This window comes from Megascapheus bottae, chromosome 12 (assembly GCF_031878675.1).
Source record: "Megascapheus bottae isolate mThoBot1 chromosome 12, mThoBot2.hap1, whole genome shotgun sequence".
In the NCBI taxonomy this organism is placed as follows: Eukaryota; Metazoa; Chordata; class Mammalia; order Rodentia; family Geomyidae; genus Megascapheus; species Megascapheus bottae.
In genome coordinates, this window is record NC_143520.1 from 28,739,331 (window position 1) to 28,758,794 (window position 19,464).

Sequence of the window (19,464 nt, forward strand, 5' to 3'; positions counted from 1 at the left end):
GCCACTCCGAGCTGGTCACACAATCACTTGGATCCAAGTTTTCCTGGAAGACGGCGTTCCTCAGCCTCACAGGCACTCGAGCCGCACGTTGGGCGCCATTTGTCCAGTCCGTGTCCCGTCCTGCGGGAAGTCAACTAGGGCCAAGAACCTAGAGGGAGGAATGAAAGGGACAGGAAACACGAAGAAGGCAGCAAGACAAGCGTTCTGATCAAGCTGCGAATTTTATTTTTCACACAGGGGCTTATATGCCTCTTCAGGAGAGGCAAGAGGGGGTTAGGGTACTGCTCAGGGTAGGAGGTCAGGTGGTAGGATGTTTACATATCAATACAAGCAGGCAAGGGCTGCTTAATGACCTTAGGGCAAGGAACTATGCAGGCACATTCTTATGCTAAGAATTCAGGGAGGAGGAGAATGTCTCCGACAAGTAGCCACATGAGTCTTCCTATAGACAAAAAAAAAAAAAAAAAAAAAAAACCCACTAAATATGAAACATAAGGTGTATGGGACAGGCCATTTTCTGAGAGCAAGGATTTTTAAATTGTTAGATAATTTCCTATGAATCAAAATTTTTCATTTGCATTCTAGAATATTCTCATATATATGGGATTTAGCATTCATGCTAAAAGAGGTTTCAAATAACATATTATTTGTTAAGTCCCTAAATTTGAACATTACTAATTGCCCAGAGGTAAAATGATACGTACTCCATATTACCAAGACAAAAGGAGATTCATTAAATTAACTGTTTATTTGTTTGTAAGGGAAATGCTCAAAGTATCTAATAAAGCTACTTCCACATATCTTATAAAAGGTCAATTGTCAGTAATTATGCTCCAAGATATTCTCCAACTAATTTGGAATGGCCACAGAAAAACTCATAGAAATTAAATTAAAGAAGCTTTATTCTCAGTCATCAAAATGTATATGAAACCAAAATTTCTTTAATTGGTGAATCAAAATTTCTATAATAGGTGAAAATAAACAATGAAATATTCATATATTAAAATAGCTTTTCCAAACCACATAGAAACAAAGATAGAAATGAAAGAAGTCAGTCTGGAATTGCTACATATATGTTTCATTTGAATACTCAAAAACACAGTCAATAAATCAGTGATTGTCAGGTATTTGGGGAGGTGACAGACCTTAACAGATGAAGCAAAAGGGATTTTAATTGGAATACCAAAGTGTTCCAAATGACACTTTAACGATATACACATGACACTGTGAAGATTGTTTTTTTATGCTAGCAGCTCAAAGTATATCAGAATGGAATATAGGCTAAGGTAAAACAACAACAACAAAAAACCCTCTTACTGTTTCATAAATGTATAAAACAATCTCATTGAAGGGAGTGAGATCATCGACATGATTAAATTGGAAATTTGTGTAAGCATTGTTCTTTAGCTGGTATATTTGTTTCCCACAGACATAACTGGTAACAATTTTGTACCCACTATAAATGTATAGTAAATATGAGTTCTGAATTCAGTAACTAAACAGTTAAGTAACTAGATGGACAACAAAGAGAGCCAAGTTTCTTACTCTGGTTATGGAGAACCAAAGAACCCATACTTGATGAGTTTGTACTACTACTTAAAGATTATACATACAAAAACACACATATTTGTTTTTACAAACGTGTGGCTCTTGTTGGGCACAGTGGCTCATGCCTGTAATCCTAGCTATTCAGGAGGCTGAGATCTGAAGATATCGGTTCAAAGCCAGTCTGGGTACTAAAGACTGTGAGATGCTTCTCGCCAATTAATCCCTAGAAAAGGGGAATTGGGGCTATGGCTCCAGGGGTAGGGTGTAGCCTTGAGCTGGAAGAGCTCAGGGACAGCAACCAGGCCCAGAGTTAAAGCCCCATGACCCACAAAACAAAACAAACAAAAAAACCCTTATGGCTCTTTGGGAAAGTGGCTAATTCTGAACCTGGACCTTGAAGAATTTGTAGTGTCAAAGATTAAAGAACTACTCAAGGAAATTAACAGATACAAAAGAAAAACAGACAAACAAAAACTGTGAATATGTGTCAAAAAGACAGAATGCCAAGTAAAACTTCTCAAAACTAAAACAATTTGAAAAACAAAGTATAGTACTGGATTTGAATGGAAAGGTAAACTTAACATCCGTAAGCATCAATAAACATTAAATAACACCAAAACAAATTGGGGCAGACAAATTTCTTATGCAGAACCCCAACTTATGAAGATGTCTGCCTTTAAAAACTTGTCGCAGTTTGGGCTGCACATATCTTGTAGGGAAAGAATTCATGGGGTAGACACCTGGCAAACACTTCCTGAGGAAAGAGTCAAAGTCAACGTCATTGTACTTTGCCCTAGAGGTGAAGTACCAACCCTTCCCCCTACTCAAAAAAACATGACCTGGTGATGCATTATATGTAAACAGTAGGCAAATCCCGAGGGAGGGAAATTCAAACAAAACGTCCAAGGTATTAAAAGCAAAGTAAGCCTGAAGGATTGTCACAGTCTTAGAGGAGCTTGAGGTGACGCGGTATTGTGAATCCTGGAAACTGAAAGGGACATCGACGTCAAAAACGAAGCATAAATAAACTTTGGCAGCTAGCCTTTTAAATGCATTGACTTTAGGTCTCCCGGTTGTGTTTGCTGGGCCTACTGAGAGTGAGTCCAGCATTGTCCAGGAGCTGGGAGTGCAGCGATCACACAAGGACCAGAAAGGCTTCCGAGGCGCCCCCCAACACCTTCGCCCCACCAGGCCACCAGCTCCAGCCCGGCGCGGCGGCTCTCACCCGCGGGCCGGCGTGCGTCGCGTGCGCCGCGCCGATTCCGCGAGCCTGCGCATCGACACGGTCGCGAGCAGCTGGTTCTGTCTGCCAGCGACTCGTCCGCAGGCTTGGGCGCCGCCATTTTGACGCTGGGAGGAGTGGAGCAACCGGAGAACAGCCGGAGGCCGCGGCGAGGGTGATCGGTACGGATGGTTTCCGCCCGCGGAAGCCCCTGGGATTTGGCCTGTCCTCGGGTCGCCGTTTACGGTAAGGCCTTTATCCCTACGGAGCGCCAGTCGCGCGGTCCCTCGCGCGGTCTCCCGGCGGCTGCGGGAACTTCCGCTTTGACCCCGGGGTCGCGAGGGCCCCGGCTGTGGGGAGGGCGGGGCGGGCGGGGCGGGGCGGGAGGAGGGAGCAGGGTGGGCGGGGACGACGCCGATCCGGGACGCGGTCCCGCCGACGGCCCAGCGCCAGTCCCTCACGCCTCGTCTCGTTCCGCCCTCGCTTAGGAAGCGTCTGCCGCCGGGGAGGTGTCGGCTGGGCCTTCGCCGCCGGAAATGGCCCATGTGAGTACGGGGGTCGGAGGGGCGGGAGCCGTTGGGGGGCCGGACGCGGGCGGGGGCCCGCGAGGGCTCGGAAGGTACCCGGAGCACGTCGGGTCTAACACCCGTGGTCTTTGAATTCCTCGGCTGAGCAGTGCGGTGCCGAGCACCCCCTCTCGGGAGAACGTGACTGTCTGGAGTCTGTGTTCGGCTCCCCTCCCCACCCCCTCTGGGGAAAGGTTCGGTGGTGTTCGGGACAGAAAGTGCCCCTCCGAATACTACAGACTGAGAGCCCAAGTTACTGTTTACGCCAAACTCCCCGGCGTCTAGCCCGAGTGACGACACCGCCCTGTGGGCGAGGGAAACGACACCTCCCGAGTACAACTGTGGCGGTGGTCGCGCTCGCTTCCAAAGGGCAGCCTGCAGATCGATCGTCGTAGTCCTTGTGCGGGACGGCCAGAGGGAAGAGGAAGGCTTGGAGTCATTTTATAAAGGAGAGGGGAGGGGGCCGGGAGTTTGGCCTAGTGGTTAAAGTGCTTGCCTAGCATGCATGAACACCCGGGTTCGATTCCTCGGTACCACATACATAGCAAAAAGCCAGAAGTGGTGCCGAGGCTCAAGTGGTAGAGCTCTAGCCTTGAGAAAGTCCAAGGACAGTGCTCAGGCCCTGAGCTCAAGCCCAGGACTGGCAAAAAAATAAAAAAATAAAGGAAAGGGGAGAATGGGAGTTTGGGGTCATCTAACCTGAGTTGTGGAAAACGAGTTTTTGATGATCGTCGATGGGTGGGGAGGGGGGAAATAAATTCAAAGAAATCCCCTTCCTATACAGCTCTTTTAAAAATTAAGAGGCCCTAACGCTTGTAAAATGGGAGAGATTTGTGAGGTTGGGTAGTGACTGGAAAACCAACTGATAGAAAGCCTTGAATGCCATGCTCAGCAATTGAGACTTTGGTTTTTGTTGTTTGTTTTTTATTTTTAACATGATACAGATTCACTTGAAATTTAGTGTCAGAAAGGTTTATGTGGCAATGATTAGCAAAGTGCTATTCCGGTGATTGGTAAGAGGATGACGATATGATTATGCAGACAAGTAATAAGAATAGATACTAGCATGGGCCAAATTTTGAGGTGAATTTTTCTTACCTATATTCTACACATGAAGTGCTGTAAAAGAAGCATGTGGTACATGTCAGGGTAGATACTCAATTGAAATAGAAAAACATGTGAACTGGCTTTATTTTTAAGTTGTTAGAATATATTTAAATGTAGGTATTCAAAGATACTTAAAAAAACTTCATTAACTTATATGCATTGCAAATTCTGGGAAAAAAATTAACGTAAGATTATGCAGGTATATGGGTCTCAACAATTTAGTTAACATATTAAGAGTAAAAAAAAAGTCCATGCTTTAGAAACTAGACAAATTTGTTGGTTTGTGGAGTTATAATCGTTTAGTAAAGTTTTACAGATGGCATGACACCTGTTGTTGAAGACACACATACCTTCTTTCTTTAAATCTCAGAAGATACTGAAACATTACATTCACATAGACAAATTGTATTAATTAGTACAAATCACTGTGGCTAAAGGAAGTCTGCTCCTTTTATATCAGAAAGTCATTTCATTTTGTGTAGACGTTGAAGTTTGACATATATGGCTCCTATTATGTGTGTTAACTGATTTCCACTAAACCAGGGAATGTCAGGTTTTGTTTTACTGTTTAGTATAAATAGCCAATAGTAAATATTTTAAGCTTTGTGGATCATTGACTTTCTGTTGAAACTACTTAATGCATATATTGTGGTGTGAAAGCAGCCACACACAATATATAAGTGAATGGTTTTAACTGTGTTACAATGAAATTTTATTTAGCAAAGCATTGCTTGTATTGGGAAATAATTTACTAATTCCTGCATTAAGTGATTCTGACCCAGGTATTTTGCCACAAGTTTGTTCATGAAAGCTAAGTACATATTTATCTGTTTTAGCTGATCTTATAGCCTAGGAAATGAAGACCAGAAAATGTACCACAAAAGTATGTTAAGATGAAGGAATGTAAACATTCCAATGAAACTAAAAGGGAAAAATAGTATGGGAGATAATTAGCACATTTTAATTTGAAAAGAAGAATGGATTTAAAAACAAGCAGATTTTCAAACAATAACAAACTTTGTGAGTTGTGTGTTTTAATGATACAAAATCTTAGTAGCTATGCTCTACTTACAGATTATTCTTCTTGTGTGGTGTTTTGGATCCTGGCCTCTATTGGAAAAGACATAAACTCTTCCAGATTAAACTACAATTTGCTTGCTTTAATATTTGAATTTCCAAACAATTTATTCAGGAAGAAGAAAGTGTTGCACAAAGGATGGCACATTATAGGAGGAAAAGAGAGTACTTTATATATGCCTGGAAAGGCAAAGGAATGCAAGGGTTTTTAAAGGCAAGATGAGGAAAGTTATGTAAGTTATTTTGGTCCAGTTTTCCTTAGTCACAGGATCAATGATAAGAGTACTATTATTCTAAGGTTGAACAAACAGTTGCAGAGAGGCCATTCTCATAAAAGTATGCAGAATTTCATTAGCCTTATTGCCAGCTTAGGAGTTTGGCGACAGTTTTATGACAATTCCTGTTCGGCAAGTACACTTGAAGACTTCCCTGTCTCCTGGTCTCCATTATCATGACTCAATATAAGTGACTGTTTTGATTCTGAAGACTTTTGTATTTCTTTATCTATAATGCTTGTTACATAGTCAGGATTCAACACAGGTCAAATAAATGTTTATCTTAAATGGTGCACCACAATGTAAAGATTTGTCTGAAATTATAACATTTCCAAAATTAATAATCTTAATTTTTCTGTCATTCTCAGGTGCTCTGTAACAGAGCCAGACTGGTATCCTATCTCCCAGGCTTTTGTTCTCTAGTTAGAAGAGTTGTTAATCCAAAAGCCTTTTCAACTGCAGGATCTTCAGGTTCTGATGAATCTCATGTGGCCACTTCACCTCCAGATATATGTAAGTAAAAGATATTATTGCTTTACTTATTATTTCAAGGTAATTCTCAATTTTTGCATGATACAATCTTTGATTTCTCTCTCTTTTTGCGGGGTGAAGGGTGGGGGTCAGTTATGGGACTTTAACTCAGAGTCTGGGCTTTGTCCCCGAGCTCTTTTGCTCAAGGCTAGCTTACCACTTTGAGCCACAGCACCACTTCCAGTTTTCTGGGGCTTAATTGGAGGTAAGTTGCAAAACTGTGACTTACCTCCTGCAGTCTGACTTTGAACCATGATCCTCAGATCTCAGTCTCTTGAATAGCTAGGCTTACAGGCCTGAGCCTGACCCTGAGTTCAAGCCCCTGTACTGGTACAAGGAGTATGTACGTGATAAATTTGAAAGTTCAAATTTAATAGATCAGTAAGAAACAGACAACCACTAGAAAACCTAGACACAAATAGAAATAGGCATTCATAAAAGACATATCCTACTGGATTGGTAAGCATATGAAAATGGCTCAAATTCACTATAAATACTGAATTTTTTTTCCTCTAAAGAGAAATGAAACTATTAGTCCCTAGTGCTCTTTAAGACATTTTGTTCAAAACTGGCTAACTGACTTACAGACTTACCTTAAAAGTTCAGGTAATCATTGTGACTGTCTAAAGCCTTATTAACTCAATATGGTCAGTATCAGTATCATCTGAGAACTTCACAATATGAAACCTTAGACAGGCAAGGTGGCTCATGCCTATAATCCTAGCTACTCAGAAGGCTGAGATCTGAAGATCACTGTTGAAAACCAGCCTGGGCACTAAAGAATGTGAGACTCGTCTCCGATTAATCACTAGAAAACTGGAAGTAGGGCTGTGGTTCAGGGGTATGGTGGTGGCCTTGAGCTGAAGAATTCAGGGACAACATCCAGGATCTTGATCTTCATTTTCCATGTTCTAAATCTTAAGTACTTTCAATCTTGAAAGACATTGAGCTAGTGTATTGATGTTTGAGACTTTGTCAGAGTTCAGGAAAGAATTGCATGATTGTTAAGTGGTTCTTATTACTCTATGTAGATTTATGTTATATATTGAAGAGGAATATGATGGCATTTCATGAGCTCCTGGTGAGGCAGCCAAATAAATATTGCCATTTTTAGTCATTCCAATCTGGTGGATTATTAAATAATTATTTCATGGCCAAGTAATATCACTTCCATTCTCTAATCTATTCTGAGTATTACTCTTTGAGTAATAATGCTATTAAATTTTCTACCTTATTTTCTGAAATCTTAGATTTTTTTTTAACTCACCTGAAACAGGCAACACAGGAAAGCCTGAGTTTTTTTACAATATATTTTTTATTCTTCTTAAAAGTAACTAAAGTGGACTTTTCTTATATTCATTGTCCATTTAACTCATGCAGCTGGTAAACATAGCATCATGTCACTTATTACCCAACTTTTTTCCTCCAACCTTTTAAGAGCTGAATAGCTGAATGTCTCTTCCTGAGGGGAATTAGATAGCTACTTTTAAGTCTAGTGTCTTTCTTTTTAGATCTTTATTTTTAAAATAGAAATATGTGACAATAAAGAGGTAAGGTGGCTGTAGTGGTATATACCTGAAATACGAGAATTTGGAAGGCTGAGGCAGGAGGATTTTTTAGTTTAAGGCTAATCTAGGCTCATAATAAGTTGCAGACCAGCTTGAACTACAAATGTAGCAAGATCCAGTCTGAAAATAAAAGATAACAGATTTAAAAATCTAGGCACTGTGTGGTGTGCTTGTGTGGCTCATGCACAAAATCCTACCTACTTTGGAGCCAGCGATCGAGAGGGCTGTGGTTTAAACTCAGTCTGGGCAAAAAGTCTGTGAGATTAGTTAGCCACAAAAATAGTGGGCTGAGACATGGCTCAAATGTAGAGTGCCAGCCAAGCAAGCGAGCAAGCAAGCTAGCAAGCAAAACAGTCATAAGGACCTGAGTTCAAAATTCCCATACTGGTGAAAACAAAAGAAAAAGAAGGTAAAACGATTATGGTCTTTGGCTTCACTTTTTCTATAGTGCCCTATATCCTAGACTCCTTTCAGTGTCATTGCATAAGGTTTTATTATAATTTTTTATTAACCATAACTTTGAGGATACCCTTAGGACTTCCGTTGAGCCAACAACTGATTGATTTAAAACAACCAGTTTTGGAAACAACGTAAAACTAATTTATTCTCACATAAGAAAACAGACTTCAGGGCCTGGAGTTTGGCCTAGTGGTAGAGTTGCTTGCCTAGCATGCACGAGGACCCGGGTTCAATTCCTTGGTACCACATACATAGAAAAAAGCCAGAAATGATGTTGAGGCTCAGGTGATAGAGCTCTATCCTTGAGAAAGTCCAAGGACAGGGCTCAGGCCCTGAGTTCAAGCCCAGGACTGGCAAAAAAAAAAAAAAAAAAAAAAGAAAGAAAGAAAACAGACTTCAGAGATACATAAGTTAGCTTAAAACAAAATCATCACAAGAGTTATATTTGTTTGATCTACTAATGTACTAACAGTTGAGAAGAAAATGACTCTTTCTGTTGTTCCTCTTAAGGCTCTAGAACAGTATGGCCTGATGAAACTATGGGACCATTTGGACCTCAGGATCAAAGATTTCAGCTTCCAGGAAACATAGGTTTTGATTGCCACCTCAATGGGACTACTTTACAGAAGAAAAGCCAAGTTCATAAAACTTTGCCCGATGTTCTAGCAGAACCACTATCTACTGAAAGACATGAGTTTGTGATGGCACAATATGTGAATGAATTTCAGGTAATCTTACATTATCTAAGGATCCCAGTTTGAAGCTAGCCCAGGCAGGAAAGTATACTTTTTAAAAAACTGAAAAAGAACACTTTTCTGAACCCTCAGAAATCATTTTTGTTTTTTTAAGTCAAATATTTCTTTGGCTTTTCTTTTAGTTTGTCATTATCTAAACAGTTTTAGACACCTCAACATAAGTGTTTAAATGCCTAAGGGAATAGAATTAAGCCCATAGGCAAATTATTATGTCTGTTTCCAAAAACTAAAGAAAACAAAGTTAATTTTCAGCAACACAAAGATCATTGGCATTTCAAACATAGTTATTACAGAATTTATACTTATATAAATGTATACATACATTTATATTACTGTATTCTTACAAATGGAGTTAAAATCATGTTGTCTCTTTCTATGAATTGCTTGTAAATTGTTAGTGTCTTTTTAATTATCTGCCAGAGTTCAAGTGGTCTTTATTTGACCCACATTTTATAGGCACGGTAGCATGATGGCTATGGAATGAGAATAATGTGGGTTCAAGGGTTTATCTCTGCCACATTAATTTAGGACCTTTCCTGAGCTTGTTTATATGAAAAATGGAGATAATAATTACAAGCACATGCCTTTACAATACTATATTGTTTTCCTAGATTGTTTTCTGTCCTGAATTTTTAGCAATTTTTAGAATTTTAACTTATATTCTATCCTTTACTTATCAGGTACATTAGTATTCACCTCAGAAAATACGCTTTCAACATTTTTTTTTTTTGTCTACTACTTTTGATACACTGAGAGTGAAGACTAGGTTTTAATTTTTTTTTAATTTTATAGTGTCTATCTAGTCAAAGTTCCTTAAGCCTTTTCAATAGAAGTTAACTTATTGATCTTGTTCTGTTGAAAATTGTTATTCCAATTTTATGGATTTTAGCATAAAATATAATTGGATAATATAGCAAACAGCAGAAGATGTAACAATTATAAGGCATAATTACAGCATTTAAACTAGTTTCTTAGCAAATTTCTGTTCAGGATGCTGATATGTTTGTGTTAGGTTCTGTTTAAAATTTCTTTAAAGTGATATCCTTATATTCATCAAAACTTTCTGTGCATAGCAGTACCTAACTCAATTAGAATTATTTAAAAAATCTAATAATGTAAATTCTTAACATTTTATTTGGATTCTAGATTTTGTTTACTTTCATCCTTCTTCCCAATAGGGTAATGATGCACCTGTTGAACAAGAAATTAACAGTGCAGAAACTTACTTTGAAAGTGCCAAAGTTGAGTGCGCAATCCAAACATGTCCAGAGTTGCTGCGAAGAGGTATAGTTTATGCATGAGACATTAGATGTGTGTTAGATTATATTATTATTTTTTGGTTTTTGCCAGTGCTGAGACTTGAACTCAGAGCCTGAACCACTGTCCTTGGGCTTTCTCAGGTTAGAGCTCTACCACTTGAGCCATAGCACCACTACTGGCTTTTTCTATGTATGTGGTACCAAGGAGTCAAACCTAGGTCTTTGTGAATACTATGCAAGCACTCTACCACTAGGCCAAACTCCTGGCCTATATTAATTTTTAATATGCTGAATTGAGTATTCTATAGTAATCATAATGCTCTGTTTAATTTAATGTTTTGCATTTAATTATTGCATGTCACAGATAAAAGATTTCACGTCTCTAACCTTTGACCTCATGTTCCATTTACATAGGAATAGTAAAATCCTTAATGACCTTTTCCGCTGAAATTTATCATTTTGAATCCTATAATTGTATTGCCATGATCTCATAAATATAGTACAGAGGAAAAGTATTTGAAAAGTATATTAACAGCAATAATATAATACAGCTCATATAGCAGAACTAAGAGTGAACAGAATTGTTTGACTCTTTATATATAACGTGAATTTTTAAAAATACAGTAGTTTAACTTAGTCATAATTTTTTCTAAAGAACCTCTTTTTGTGAATTATGTGTCTTATTTTCAGATTTTGAATCACTGTTTCCAGAAGTGGCCAATAGCAAACTAATGATTCTAACTGTAACTCAGAAAACTAAGAACGATATGACTGTTTGGAGTGAAGAGGTAGAAGTTGAAAGAGAAATGCTGCTAGAAAAGGTTATTCTTCCAATTTGCTTATTTAGTTTTATGATTTTATTTAAATACTATTGAATGAGTATGTTAAAATGATGAATGTCTTTTCCAGCCTTCATTTTGTGAAGTATCTCAGTACTAAACAACTTACAGCATATAAATTGATAACTTTCGTTCCTTATGAAATCTGCATTTTGTTACATTATGAGTAAATATGCTTCATTTATTTTAAAATGCACTTTGTGATTCCTAGGTTGACGGTCAAACCTTTGTTGTTATCTGCAACACAGCAGTGAATATCATTGGCACATATGTTTTGTTTTTTGGAGTTTTGTCTTTTGGTAGGTCCTGGGCCTTTAAACTCTAGTCTTAGTCCCTGGGCTCTTCAGCTCAAGGCTACCACCCTACCTCTGGAGCCACAACCCCACTTCCCATTTTCCTGTGATTGATTGGAGATAAGAGTCTCAGGTTCTTTAATGCCTGGACTGGCTTTGAACTGCAGTCTTCAGATCTCAGCCTCCCGAGAAGCTAGGATTATGGGCATGTGCCACCGTGTCCAGAATGGCACAGATAATTGCTAATTATACAGATAATTGCTAATATTTGCCTTCCATAAAGATCCCTAAATCTTAGCATTCTTCTTATCAGTCTGGAGAATGCTTAACAATAATTTAAAGCCTAGTGATTTAAAACCATGTGATTATTTTGTTTTAGTAATGAAGTTAAATTATATTCATTTCTTTATAAGATAGAAAATAATATTCCTCTGCTTACATGACAGATTATTCGTAACTTAAATGATTTCAAATTCTCCTTTAATGATTTCCTTTCAGAATGTTAAGAAGTGTTATATATTTTATTATGTATTTTTATTATGTATTATGTGTTTTATTTCTGCTTAAAGTTGTTTGTAGGGGCCAGGAGTTTGGCCTAGTGGTTAAAGTGCTTGCCTAGCATGCATGAAGACCTAGGTTCGATTCCTCGGTACCACATACATAGAAAAAAGCCGGAAGAGGTGCTGAGGCTCAAGTGGTAGAGCTCTAGCCTTGAGAAAGTCCAAGGACAGTGCTCAGGCCCTGAGCTCAAACCCAGGACTGGCAAAAAAAAAAAAAAAAAAAAAAAAAAAAAAGTTGTTTGTAATATTTTTAATTTACAATGTTCTATGTGAATGACTTGGCACTTACAAGATCCACAGAGCTTTCCAAGAAATTTCATGTATTTAGCACTCATTTTGGAAGCACTACTAAATTCTTTTCCAAGTATCTGTTTTAAGTGTTGGGGTTTAAATTTATAATAATTTTTTCCAGCAGATGTCACTGTTGCTATTGATGAACAGAAAATTTAAAGAGAAATACTTAAAACTAGTTGGGATTTCAACTTTGTAATACTTGGATTAATAAAGTGTAGCAATAAGTAAGCTAGTAAATATGGACTCTAACCTAGAGATTAGTTTTAGTTTAATGTTTAATATTTTCATTAGTTAAAAGTAAAACTTTAGACAAATTTAATTTATTTGAGGAAAGAGTGCTTTAGGAATGGGGCAGCCCCAGAATTTAATAAGTTTAGAGAGCTCCGTCCTGCCATGTAAACAGAGAAGAAAATATTTATATACAGAAATAGCTGTAAGATCTTGAAACTGCTATGATTACAGTTTTGAGCTTTCCTTATTTGAACATGGTGCAATCAGTTGGTATCTTTGATAAACACCCAGCTCTTTATTAGAAAATGTATTCATAAATTAGACTTCCTATTTCTTTATTTGATTGCAATATGTTAAGGTGGGGCATGAGATAGGGAGACAACTTCAGATTTAAATTAACTTAATACACAATTTCTAGAAAGAGTATTTCTATGATCTAAGCAAAGGTCCTTTGCTGTTTAGATAGAAAAGGGAAAGCCTATCTTCTTAGCTATTCAAAAATATGAGATCCAGAGGATCATGGTTCAAAACAGTGCATTCAAAGTCTATGAAAACTTAATCTGCAAAAGTAGCAAGCAAAATGCCAGGTTGGAGATGTGACTCGAGATAAATGACACTAGCTGCAAAAGCAAGCAAGCCAGCTGAGCAAGTATACAAAGCCCTGAGTTCTGGTTCTAGAAAAAAGAAAAAGCAGACTAAAGAAAATAAAAACAATAAGCATAAAAATATATTAATTATATACAATATATTATGTATAATATAGGTTATACTAATGTATGATTGGAATATACTAATACTAGAATACATCTAAAATATAGTCTGTAAACAAAGATAATATATATATTAATTAAGAATATATGCATTCCTAAATGTTGAACTTTAGGTGTCTCAATTGAAATATAAGCCAGAAATCTGTTTCCTAGTAGTTCATATTCTTCAATTCTCACAGCTTTGCCTTCTGGGCTAGCTTTTTCCTTGTAACCCTTTAATAAGGAACCAAGGTGAAATGTTTTATGTAGGCTTTTTAGAGCCTTCTTTCTGCATTTCCCTCTCAAGTATTCTCTTAGAAATTCTAGGTGCTTCAGTGTTCCTCACATACTAAACGATAGAGCGGGTGTGGGTATTAATTCATTTGTTCCCTCCATCTCAAGAAACGGTTCTTGTCTATTTTTCAGGGCTTAAAATTTATAACCTTAAATTATTTTTATAGGTACTATGTTTTTGCTAGGATGATTTTGTTGCTTTAAATAGTTCAGTACTTGTTACTTAAGTGGAACTGTGTCTTTGTGTTTAAACATTTATTTGATCATTTTTCTCCAGCATTGTAACCTAGACTTAATATTATTAATATTGTTACTGTACTATGCTGCTGAGCTCCACTCCCGGTCCAGTTAATTAGACATGTACCATTTCAGAAATATTTCATGGCTGTGTGTTTTGAAGGACACACAGATAAGTATACAATCCTTTCTTTCAAAGTAGTCTTTGTTTTTCTTTGTTACCTGATCTTCATAATAATACAACATAGTGGCTTTACTTTATCACTTATGACAAATTTAGGAGCTAATAGTATAGAAGAGAAATGTGGGAGAACAGTACAGAATTTGGACTTTAAAAGGAAATTAAATCATTGTGTTAACTGTTAACTTTTTTTTTCTTTGTGGGTCCTAGGACTTGAACTGGGTGCTGTCCCTGAGCTCTTCAGCTCAAGGCTACTGCCTTTTCCTTGAGCCCCATTTCCCATTTTCTAGAGTTTAATTGGAGATAAGAGTCTGGGGTTTTGGGGGGCTGGCTTTGAACCTTGATCCTCAGATCTCAGCCTCCTGACTAGTTAGGATTACAGGCTTGAGCCACCACAACCCACTTAACTGCTAACTTTTTGAAATGCTAAAAATCTTTTGACTTTATAAAGTAGCTTATAAGAGCTGGGAGTTTGGCTTAGTGGTAGAGCGCTTGCCTAGTATGCACAAAGACGATTCCTCGGTACCGCATACATAGAAAAAAAGCCAGAAGTGATGCTGAGGCTCAAGTGGTAGAGCTCTAGCCTTGAAAAAGTCCAAGAACAGTGCTCAGGCCCGGAGCTCAAGCCCAGGACTGGCAAAAAAAAAAAAAAAAAAAGTAGCTTATAATTTTTTTATTTTATTTTATACTCATCTTAACTGAGTTCTATGTCCAGAGCAACAGATTATTCATTATAAAATAGTTTATAATTATCTATTGAATATATTACTTGTATCTTTTTTACATGCAGTTCATTAATGGTGCTAAAGAAATTTGCTATGCTCTTCGAGCTGAAGGCTATTGGGCTGACTTTATTGATCCATCTTCTGGTTTGGCAGTGAGTAATTAAATACATTTGTAACCAGATTATAAGAAAATAGAAATGATTTTTTTATATCATTGGTAAAAGCTTAAGACTTTTAAGAAATAAATCTCGTAATTTTTTCCAAAGAAGTGCTATGAGTCAGTTGCTTAAAACTTCTGAGGGATCTCAGTCATAATTCCATTTTTCTAATACTTTTCTAAGGTTTCTAATAAAGGTAATGAGTATAATAATTTTTATGTGACAAACCAGATATAGTTTGACTTCATTGAATTAGTATGTTTATTATTCACAATTCATGTACATTTCTTCTTTAACTGGCATTGAATTATAAAAATTAAAAATCAATGTGGTCTGGTCTAGTATCTTTAAGAAAGTGACTAATTTGCAAAAATGAAACTATAAATAGTAAAAAAATGTTTAGAGAAATAACTAGAAATTGGCATCTATAAAGTCATAGTTGGAGAAAAATAACATAATTATATCCTTAACATCTTTGAATTACAAATAGTAATAAAATAAAAACTTTGAAGTAAAAACTTTTAAATCTTTTTTTAAATCTGGTTTTTAATTGTAATATATAGAGGGGTTACAGTTGCATTCACCAGATAATATGTACATTACTTCTCACACATTGATACCTCTTCTCATGTTTTGTCCCCATTTCCCTCCCCTTACCCCCTCCCAATCTTGTTTTTCCCCTTCCCTTTCCTATTTCAATTAATCAAATAAACTTACATATAATATACCAGGTACTATTTACTTAGCTTGCTTAAGTAGTTGTAATACTCTACCACTTAAGCCATGACTTTAGCTCTGCTTTTTGTGGGTTATTTTAGAGACAAAAATTTCAACAGACATTTCTTCCTTGACTGGCCTTTGAATCATGGTCCTCTAGATTTCTGTCCTGGAAAATAAGATTATAAACATGAACCACCAACTGTAGGCTCATATTTTAAATTTTAAGATGGAAATGTTTACTGCTGCTTCTCAAAATTAATTACAGTATGGATAGACTAGGAGTGGAAAGCTTTTGCTCTGGGCTTTAGTTTTTGTTTTGAAAATGAAAAGTTTGAACCATAGATGATTCGCTGAATCACTATTTTTTTCAGGTTGTATAATGTTTTGGATTTAATTTTAGATAAAAAGGAAACTTGCTAGATCATTTATTATATATATCCAGAATATATAGGTATTGAAAAAGTGATCATTAGGACAGATTATTTCATGCTACCTTTTTTTGTTTCTGGAGTATTAAAATAGATATATATTGTCTTTATGAGCATTATTGCTATGCTTTCTAATACAAATATTTATTTCCTCTAGTTTTTTGGACCATATACAAACAATACCCTTTTTGAAACCGATGAACGCTACCGACATTTGGGATTCTCTGTTGATGATCTTGGCTGCTGTAAAGTGATCCGTCACAGCCTCTGGGGGACCCACGTGGTTGTAGGAAGTATCTTCACTAATGCAACACCAGATAGCCATATTATGAAGAAATTAAGTGGAAACTAGCAGTAATGTCATTTCATTTGAAGTACTGTTTGTATGAAATGAATCGAGTTATATAAACTGTCAGACTTCAATGTTTCAAACATACTTATTTTTAGGTATTTATTTCAACTTTTAAGGTTTTACATTTGCAATTAACTTGAGATTTAAAATCTCAAGTAGTAGTCATATCAGTGAATACATGTTAAGTATGTCCACATTCTGAAGAATGTGGAACTAACATGTAACCAACATATGATGTCCATATTATTATTCGCTACATTATTGCAAAAACCTTACTTTTAATTATTTTTCCCCAAAATAAATCATACATGTGGTTATAACTTGTGTTTTTCACTGCAGTATTTTAAGGATATAGTTTTTAGCAGATTTATAATAATTTTCAAGCTTTTTAAAAAATGCAATTGAGGGGCTGGGAATGTCTCTTCATTTCTCAGCTACCAACCAGCTCCATAATGTCACACATGTCAGACAAGTACCTGATGGAGGTTTGAACTCAGGGCTTTGAGTTCACATCTAGGCACTCTTCATGAGAGTGATGTTTCCAGTCCTTATTTTTCCTTATTTTTAAGATGGATTATCTCTTTCTGTACACACATGCACCTGGATAGCCTTACTTAAGCTTTTCTGTTGTACTGGGATGGCTTGTGTATCACCACACCCAACTTCTGTGGAAATGGGAGTCTGGGGGACTTCTCTGCCTTGGGTGGCCTCATACCCATTCCTCACATTCTCAGCCTTTTCATAATGTTCTAAGCTGATGTCCATCCTTCACTAGTGAATCTTTTGCAGTAAGAAATCTCAGGAGAAAAATGGCTTCTACCAAGTTATTTAATTGAAGTGAATTTCTTTCTTTTTGTTTAATGAAATGCCCATTTTTAATTTATTTTTTATCTACAGATGTTTGTACAAGGGATTACAATTTAACATGCGTATCTTGATCAAAGTCACCTCTTCCATCATTTTCTCTACCCCTTTCCCCAGTGGTCACATCAACTTTCCAACTGTCCTTTTCAAGTATGTACATTGAGTGTTATGACTATTCGTCCATTGTTCTGTTTTCCAGAACAGCTGCCCTATCCCACTATTACCCCATTCAGGACAGTTCACCTTCCTTAATTGTCTGAAAATTGCTCAAAGGGTTTACACCAAATTCTGTCATTTAGTCTGCTTTTTCAGGTATATGCACATTTCTCCATGTATATGTTCACCCGAGGCTTGTGTTTTGTGTTTGTGATCCATATATGAGGGAAAAACATGTACCGTTTGTCTGGACCCTGGTATACTTTACTCAGTACAATATTTTTCTGACCCATCAAATGTCCCTGCAAATAGCAAAATTTTATTCTTCCTGATGGCTGAATAAAATTCCATTCCATATATATTCCATGTATAATAGTTTCTTAATCCATTTGTCCATTATAGAGCATCTGGGCTGTTTGTATAACTTGGCTATTGTGAATAGTGTATGGGTTCCAATATTGTGTCCTGTCTTGGGATAGTTTAGGATTAATGCCCAGGAGTGTTATTTCTGGATCATAAAGTAGTAGTATTTAGTTTTTGGAAGACTTTTCCATACTGATTGCCATAGTGGTTCTACTAGTTTACATTCCCACCAACAATGTATTAGAATCTCTTCCTCACATCTTAACCAGTATTTATTAATATTTTTGACAATAATCATTCTGACTGCAGTGAGATGGAATCTCAGTGTTTTGATTTGCAAGATGCTTGGTTAAAAAAAATTACATAAAGATGACTTTTTCCCTCTTTTTTTTTTTTTTCATGGGCACTGGGCACTGTCCCTGAGCTACCACTTGAGCCACAGTACTACTTACAGTTTGCTGGTGGATAATTGGAGATACTGGATAATTAGAGATATGAGTCGCATGGACTTTCCTGCCCAGGCTGGCTTTGATCTCAGCCTCCTGAGTAGCTGGGATTACAGATGTGAACCATCAGTGTCTCCTCTTACTTTTTTTTTTTTTTTTTTAACTAGTACTAGGGTTTCAAATTAGGACCTCACACTTCAGTTTGGTTTTTTGAAAGCTCAAGACTGGTGCTTTACCACTTGAGCTACAGAACCAGTTCTAGCTTTTTGCTGGAAAATTGAAGATAACCAGTGGATAGTTTTCTCCATCAATTTGTGTGCCTAAACTGGCCTCACACCCTGATCAGATCTCAGCCTCCTAAGTAGCCAGGATTATAGATGTGGGCCACCAACACCCAATGAGATGACGTTTTAATGACAGCTTGATTTTACAATTATGGCCCAAACAGCAAAGGAATTTTTTTGGATTGTTTTGGGTGAGGCTATATCTCAAATTTTAATTTTTTCCTAGAGCAGACATGGTTATGATAATTTGGGTTTTTCACTTTAGTAATTAAAGAAGATTGTTCTTAATTTTTTAAAGGAGGCTACACTTGAAACAAGCCCCAAATAATTTTTAGTTATTGTTTTGAATAGTCTCACTTTTTGTTCTGCCCAGTCCACATTATGATCTTTCTTCGTAAGGCCTTCCACCTAGCTGGATTTACAGACTTGAGCTACCATACCTGGTTAGTTTAGTTGAGAAAGGGGTTTACCTGTATCTCCAGTAGTTGGGATTGCGGGCATGAACCATTAGGCCTAGTCATAAGAGCTACAAAGATTATGAAAGAGATGAAGTAATTCCCAAAGCATTAAATTTACATGGACACACATGTGTAAAAGAACATGCAATAAATGATAATTTACCTTTTATGTGACCAGCACCCACAGGACACCAAAGATTATTCTGTTCCTAACAAGCATTTTATTCCTCCAGGGGTAACTACTATCTAAATATCTGCAGCATTTATTGAAATGATTAGGAAGTATCATCTGCTGATTGACAGTGTGACTTCTTGAAGGTGACAATAGGTAGTTAATATATTTTAAGCCATAAAGAACATATTTTTCTTAAATGTTCTGGCAAGATTCAGTTTAGAAAATATAACCTAGGAGATTTTGTTACCAGTGTTAGTAGTACAAAGTAGTGAAGGTTGATTTTTGTATAC

General features: G+C 36.9%; 1 protein-coding gene across 1 annotated transcript; it reads left to right on the top strand.

Moving 5' to 3' along the window:
* The first annotated feature begins 2,925 nt into the window (after positions 1–2,925).
* Positions 2,926–17,805, top strand: Mmadhc (metabolism of cobalamin associated D). The gene is made up of 8 exons (XM_090342853.1): positions 2,926–3,016; positions 3,259–3,315; positions 6,164–6,308; positions 8,864–9,081; positions 10,287–10,392; positions 11,058–11,188; positions 14,836–14,922; positions 16,234–17,805. Exons 2-8 carry the CDS (start codon positions 3,307–3,309, stop codon positions 16,426–16,428), a joined length of 891 nt encoding a protein of 296 aa, XP_090198979.1. The 5' UTR covers positions 2,926–3,016; positions 3,259–3,306; the 3' UTR covers positions 16,429–17,805.
* Positions 17,806–19,464: the final 1,659 nt, after the last annotated feature.

Excerpts from the sequence above, each read along its gene's own strand:
- Mmadhc (XM_090342853.1), top strand. Across the intron at positions 9,082-10,286 it reads AATATGTGAATGAATTTCAG|GGTAATGATGCACCTGTTGA; the intron begins GTAATCTTACAT and ends TCTTCCCAATAG. Across the intron at positions 11,189-14,835 it reads GAGAAATGCTGCTAGAAAAG|TTCATTAATGGTGCTAAAGA; the intron begins GTTATTCTTCCA and ends TTTTACATGCAG.